General features: G+C 40.6%; 3 protein-coding genes across 3 annotated transcripts; all 3 read right to left on the bottom strand.

Moving 5' to 3' along the window:
• Positions 1 to 2198: 2198 nt before the first annotated feature.
• On the bottom strand, positions 2199 to 3302 carry CANTADRAFT_58075 (zinc-binding alcohol dehydrogenase family protein; the record flags this gene model as incomplete). Its single annotated transcript, XM_020210764.1, has 1 exon — positions 2199 to 3302. One exon carries the CDS (start codon positions 3300 to 3302, stop codon positions 2199 to 2201), a length of 1104 nt encoding a protein of 367 aa, XP_020061732.1.
• On the bottom strand, positions 3287 to 4316 carry CANTADRAFT_338980 (uncharacterized protein). The gene has a single exon (XM_020208539.1). The coding sequence runs from the start codon at positions 3828 to 3830 to the stop codon at positions 3540 to 3542; it is 291 nt and encodes a 96-aa protein (XP_020061731.1). The 5' UTR covers positions 3831 to 4316; the 3' UTR covers positions 3287 to 3539.
• Positions 4317 to 5615: 1299 nt separating this feature from the next.
• Positions 5616 to 6629, bottom strand: CANTADRAFT_8616 (aldo/keto reductase; the record flags this gene model as incomplete). Its single annotated transcript, XM_020211321.1, has 2 exons — positions 5616 to 6528; positions 6616 to 6629. The coding sequence occupies 2 exons, from the start codon at positions 6627 to 6629 to the stop codon at positions 5616 to 5618; spliced, it is 927 nt and encodes a 308-aa protein (XP_020061730.1).
• Positions 6630 to 7047: the final 418 nt, after the last annotated feature.

Here is a 7047-nt window from a genome sequence, read left to right as displayed (position 1 = left end):
GCCCATCTTTAAGCCCGGGCAACATTATTAAATGCCACTTACATACTGGCTTGACTATATGTTCCTAAGATATGCAAGTTCCAACCGACTACCTACTTACAGTTCTTCAGTTCTCTAATTCTACCCTTCTCTTCACAATTACAGAGAATGTTGGCTAAACAACTCCGGGACATGCACCTTCAACAAGACTTTCAGTCAGCAAGAAATAATCGTAAGTAGTTAAATAATAATTAGTTCAGCATTCTTCTCTTTATAATTCCTAGTATTCGTTTTATTCTATTGTCTTCGAAGAAAAATTGTGTTGGTATTATTGTCAACGCGCCAAAATTTTCGCAGTGCTAGTTATCTAGTGAAGAGGATGACAAGCTGCCAGACTAATCTCTTCTGGTTTGGGAAGTCCGTAATTTGAAATGTAGTTGAAGCCTTATCCCAAATAGCAGAAGACGGTGGCACGTGGAAAATACTTGTGATTGATGAATTCCATCTCGGGTAGATGTCTTCTTGGCTCATGATTAATTTATTGTTCCTTTGCTAATAGAAGTGGGGTTGTTCCCGTTTCTTCCAATAGAGATGCATGGCGCGTAATGCCTCGACAATTAGTGGAGTTAAAGTTGAGCAGTACAAGGTAATCAACAACAGGTCAGTTTCTACTTTTTGACCTTACAGTGATCATCGCCCTTTGTTCCGTGAATTTAACAAATATTTAGTCCTTATAACCCCAATCCCGTTCCCAAAAAAACATTCATACTTCAGAAATGCAAAAACTTTTCAAAACGACTACAAGTTGCCCTTCAAATCGATACCCAGGACAGACACCGATACCTGAGTTCTGCTGTCACTTTATATAATACCTTAGTTGGACCACCAAATGTTGGTTACTTCTTATTTAATAGCCCACGATGTAGCGCATAGGAGATTTATATGGACGAGCAATAAACCGGGGCTTGCTTGTTATGATTTTTTTACACGAATTAGGTGTTACATTACTTTAGAACATAATCGGTAGTTGGATGCTCTAGCACACAAACAAATTGATAATAGGATACAGGAGTTGTGAAGTAGAAGTTGTGTATTGGTTGATTATTGAGTTTGCAACGAACGAGCTTTCTTCAAAAAATCTCAATAATTTAGAAAAAAGGTGAAGTTAGTAAGGTGTTTCCAATTTTTGAACCCTCGACCAGGAACTTTTTATACCTGGGCCAGCAGAGTATTCATACCTTCAAAAAAAAAAAACCCAAACCCCCGACAACTGAGATTATTCGTGTAGCACATCTAGGGAATCGTGCTTAAATGTGATCGAGAACAATGTGACAAGCACCTTTCATAATTTCTCTACCCTTTCTCATCTAGAACAACCGCATTTCTATATACACACCAATATGTTTACTGGTATGTCTACAAAATCCTTCATAACTTTCATTAGAGCTTGTGCACCTTTGGAATTAATTGTTCCTTTTTGCTTAGGTTAGATCATTTTACTCTAGACTTGCAAACTTACCAACGTTCTTCTATAACATTTAATGCTGGAGAATGGAGGTAAGTAGACCAGCTCTAATTCACTCAGAGCAACTAGTAAGTGTATATCAAGGTGTTTTTGGGTGGCAGCATTATCAAGAACCAAGGTTTTCATTTCTTTAGTTCCTCTTTCGTTTCTATTTTCTTGATGACGCTTTTATGTAAAGAGTATATGTGATTTGCTGTGGTACCTCTTCCACAGGTTGATTAGCAATAGAGTCTAACTTTCTCTTATCATTGACTACGAGTTGTTGGGATTTCATACCTTCAAATCAATACAGCTTTTCGAAGAAATTGCACCAAGAAGGGATACCTTCAAGATCTGTGTAATCGGAAAAGTCACAACTGCCTTTTCCCCAACAGCAGACCACCCATATTAGCGTCACATACCAATATTAAACCCAGCTTCATCAATAAAGCAAGCTCTTGCACAACGAGTATGCGCTACGGCGCAAACCATTTACTGGCATCAATTTCATGATTACAAGTGGTGCATTTTTAAACAGAAGATTTTTATGAAAAGTTCCGGTCCGTATTATGAAAGTTGGTTGTCCGTACTACAAAAAATTCCGGGCCGAGGGTTGAGATGGACTTTAGAAACACTATATTCAGTCAGATCGCAGCAAGAAAAAGAGTATAATTTTGCCAGTGCCTTAATAAAGTCACTAAAATAAAAGAGGGCATCAAGATCTGAACACAACTTTTTCGGCACTGACCTTGTTTTCGTAAAGCAAAGTGAATGCTTCATTGGCCGTCTCTATACCACTTTCCAAGACCTTCAAGTGCGGAGTTTTGATCGTAGTGATGATGGTTGGGACAATCGTGTTCCAGAAATGATTGTAATTCTTGAGACTTTCTGGTGTAGCAACAAAGTCTTGTCCAAACACATGGTGAGTTCTACCATCAGCAGTATAGGCAATAAGCTTGTTGAAGGTCACCTTTCTTGAGCTATCAGTCTTGAGAATGTCCTCACTCAAGTTCATCAAGTTTTCGAGAATAACTTCTGGAGAACCTTCAGTGGCATCGTAAGTTTGCTGGAATGTTTCCTCGTTAGAAACAGTGTCGTAGGCATAAGCAATGCTGCCATTGGCAGCCTTCTTGACATCCTCAATGACATTGCTGTTGTTGTAGTCCAAGATCTGATCGGCACCCAAACTGGCCAAGAACTCGTGGTTCTTCTTCGAGGCGGTTGTGATGACATTTAGGCCATAAACCTCCTTGGCAACTTGAATGGCAATGATACCGGTAGAGGTAGCACCACCCCAGATCAATACCGACTTATTGGCGTTCTTGGACTTGTCATACGAGACCTTGAAAGTGTCAGAAAAGGTTAAGGCAACTGTGGTCATACTTAAGGTAAGAGACGCAGCACCTTCAAAGCTGTTGATGGTGCTGCTTGGAGTGACACCAACAGGCAACTCGGTGTCCTTAATTTGGGATTTGTCGTACTTGATGGTGGTGACAGGGTCAGCGATAAAATATTCAGAGAAGGCACCTCTTGTAGTCGAGTAATTGCCATGCATGAAGGAAGAGACAATGTCACCCACCTCAAAACCCTTGACGTTCTTACCGACCTGCTCGACTATACCACTAGCATCGGATCCAGCAATGTCACCCTCATGACCTATTTGGTAAACAGCGTGCTTCCAGTCGGTCGGGTTAGCTGCGAAGGCAACGGCCTTGACAAGAATTTGATCATCATCAATGACTGGGAAGGCTCTTTGGATAACCTTGATGAATTTTCCGGCCTCGAGGATGCCGCTTAAGACTGCTTGGTTGCTAGACATGTTCTTTTGAGAATTAGTAGGTAGAGAGAGTTATTAAGAGAAGCTTGTCTATGTTCTTGGACAAGGTATTCAGATCTGAGGATATACATGATCATTTTATAGCTGGGACTTGCTGCAATGATTACTAAGTCTCATTAGTAATACCTTTTTATTATATAGCCCACCATGCAAGAAATGGGAATTCACCATCTTTTGGTAAATCGGTGTGTTAACCCCCAGTGCTTGATGGTCAAGGTGTTATGTTGCCTTCAACCACCGCAATATTTTGAAATTACAAAGGATAAATAGTAGCACTCCATCCTCAATAAGCTCCGATGAGCCCTGGTAGAAGTTTCCAGAAGTTAAAATAGGGTTAGCCACGATTCCATGCAGTACAGAAATAGCGGCTGCATGCAAACCGCCACTAGTATGCATGCAGTCTTTTGCGGTTTGTTTCCAAAAATTGTACCGGAATGGATTGTACCACCGGAAATAAGTGTTCATATTGGAGACCAAAAACTTTAATAGTGGGGAAAATTGATGAATCATTTCAACTGGAAATGATTCTTCAAATCACGTCAGCCTTTGAATTCGAGAATGGCTTGCACTCAATGCCCATCTAAATCGTATCTTTCTTGTGTCTTCAAAGGATGACTGTTGACAAATAAAAAAAATGAGACTATGAGTCTCTGAGAGAGAACAGCTCCACCTCTCATCTTTCTCTTCGATTTTGCCTAAGAATAGCCGCTTCTCCAGAAACAACTTGAAATGTTCACCAGAATTTCTACCGAATCCTATATAACTGTGGATAGATATTTCTCTTGCAGCTTCCATCACCTCAGGCGTTAACTGTTCTTTTCTACTAGGATTAGCTGTCTAAACTTTAGACTTGTATACTGATCAAAATTCTCCAATAGCATCCAAAGCTGATGAGTATGGAGGAAGAAATGCTAGTTCCAATCGCCTCAGAGCAACTAACGATTGAACGTCACGACGCTTGTGTATGCAAGCATTATCACGCTCTAAGAATTTCATTACTTTGAGTTCTGCGTTGTTTTCAATCAGATTGATAATAACTCCGATGAATGAATAGCTAAGATTTACTGTTGTACCTCTACCGTTTGCATCTTATTGGAATTCACACTCCTTTTCTTACTGTACTATATCTTGTGGTTTTTTTTACCTTTATCCCACATAAGACCACCAATATTCTTGTCTCATACTAAAGTGGAAACCAGCTTCATCGATAGATACACAGCTCTTATCAAAATCAAGTCTTTTCTTATACTCTTCATTCCATTCTTTTTTCGTATTTCTCAGTTCCTCCAAACTTTGTCTTAGACTCCAATTTGAAATACAATTGAGAATATATTTAGGCATCTTAGTGATAAATCTGTATACAGTAAAAGGACTGGCTCTTATGTCATTGAAATTATCTTTGAGACAGTTCAAAATGAAGTCTAAGGTCACTGTCGCATCTTCGATTAACTTCTCAAAAATTCTTTGTGTCCTTCAGTAGTAAGGAGTGATTGACGCCCTCTCTTATGTGGTACTTCAAGATTTCCTGGTCTCTTCCAATTTCTCTTCCAAGTGTAAGCAGTTTGTAAGTCTGAGTCATTCAATTTCGCAGCCTTTTAAGCTGAGCAACCCTCCTCAGTAACCAAGTGCTAAATATTTTCCTTACTGGTTCAGGATAATGCCTATATAGAACTCTTCTAGCTGTTGTATTGAAATGATCTATATCGATTTCCATTTCGTACGCATGCTCATTTGCATTTACTGCCGCTACATCAAATATCTTTCTCAGCTTCTTTCCACCCTGGATTATGAGGTCCTTGATAATCACCATAAGTAAACCAATTTTCCTAATGATACTTTTTGCAATTTTTTTTCTTCGGGCTCTAATTATAAGCTAGATCCAAACCCATCTACATATTTACTTAATCATTTTGCTTTGATATTCATGGTCGTGCTGTAGTGTTAAATTATTAATCGCATAAAGATTTTCTTGGCGCGAATTTATGCTGAACTTAATTGCCTACTGCTCATGGAAAGTAGTTATCGCACAAAGTTCATTTCAAATAATAGCGTGAATACGAACAATTTGTTTTTACGAATTAAAAGTTTGCCCTGAATTGAAAACTAGTTGATATATCAATAATCTGTCCTACTTTGAACATTGTCGGTCTCCAGCATGGTAGTGAAGACATTCATTTTCCCAGTCCAAGTGTATGAAACAAACTGTGAAAGACTGTATAAGCAAACCGGATTTGACTGTCACTTCTACATGCACAAAATGACTTACTCCACAAACCCATTACCAAGCTTGAGCACCTAAACTTCAGTGAAGACGTCTATCTTACTCCATTTAGGATTGATTAATCTCTTGATTCCCTTCTCCTTGTGGATGTTGTCCAATTGCTTTCCTTCCTCACTGGTCAAGTCGACGACGAGGAAGTTGCTCTCGATTCTAGAGGGAGTCACGGACTTTGGCAACACAACTGTGCCTCTCCAGACTGCCCAACTGATCAAGATAGTGGCTGGGGAGACGTTGTGATTCTTAGCGATCTTGACGATAGTTTCATCTGTCAAGAGGGGAGAGTTAGTTGATCCTAAAGGAGAGTAAGCTTCCAAGAGAATTTCGTGCTTCTTGGTGAACTCAAGCAACTCGTTTTGGGGCAAGTATGGGTGGAGTTCGACTTGGTTTACCACAGGTTTGATAGTGGTTGAAGGATGCTCGAGCAATCTGGTCAAGTTCTTGATAGAGAAGTTGGACACACCAATTGCCTTGGTTTTGCCTTGATCAGCCAATTCTTGTAAAACCTTGTACGAATCGATAAAATCGAAGTCATGAAGCACATCACGGTCACCATTTGGCAAGATTGGGATCAATGGGTGACTCTTGTTGTTGGGGTTCAGCGCGACTGGCCAATGCATCAAGTACAAGTCCACGTAGTCCAAGTCCAAACGCTTCAACGAGTCGTTCAATGCGCTGGTGGGGTCGAGCTGTTGGACCGCAGCTAACTTGGTGGTGACGAAGATCTGTTCTCTTGGGATGCCGGAGTCCTTGATAGCTTTGCCAACTGCTTCCTCATTCAAGTAGGCATATGCGGTGTCAATGTGTCTGTAACCTGACTCGAGGGCAGCAAGTACGGCGTCGTAGACTTCGCTTTGAGACGATTGCCAGGTGCCTAATCCGACGGCTGGAATGGAGGCACCAGTGGAGAGCTTGAAGGTGGTCGATGATCTGGGTGTTAGTCAGTTCGAGGAAGAAAGTACCCGTCTGGAGGAGCGAAGTGGCCAAGCTGGTCAACCGGTTGGGCGCGATACATACTTATGGGCTGGCATTTTGATACAATTGCTTGAAGGCCCAATGATGAGGATTAAGACTATTATATAGTTCCCGCACTGTAGTTGCACAAACTGGTGGGTCATTAGTAAGAACCAAGTTGAGCTTGTGCATCCCAGAAAGTGCGGTGATTGGCGGGCGCAAAGCATAAATTGTATCAAACGCTTACTACGCAACGTTGGTCCACCAATTGGCGTCACCATTGCTCCAAAGTGACAAGTAGGAGTGAACCATTACTTGGATGACTCTGAATTGCCCCTATAGTACCCATTTTATGTTGAAAATTCATCATCCATTATTGCACTGCTAGGGCAAGCAACTTGTTTGGTGTCTCACACGGGTCAATTTTTTGTAATATTTTCTAAAAAAACAATAGATATTATTTCCTACAGAAGATGAAGTTTTTGACTGGAGGCT

The sequence above is a fragment of the Suhomyces tanzawaensis genome, assembly GCF_001661415.1.
Source record: "Suhomyces tanzawaensis NRRL Y-17324 unplaced genomic scaffold CANTAscaffold_11, whole genome shotgun sequence".
NCBI lineage: Eukaryota > Fungi > Ascomycota > Pichiomycetes > Serinales > Debaryomycetaceae > Suhomyces > Suhomyces tanzawaensis.
The sequence above is the reverse complement of the archived record's forward strand: the minus strand, read 5'-3'. Positions and strand labels throughout refer to the sequence as shown.

Excerpts from the sequence above, each read along its gene's own strand:
- CANTADRAFT_338980 (XM_020208539.1), bottom strand. The coding sequence starts at position 3,830 with ATGATTCATCAATTTTCCCCACTATTAAAGTTTTTGGTCTCCAATATG.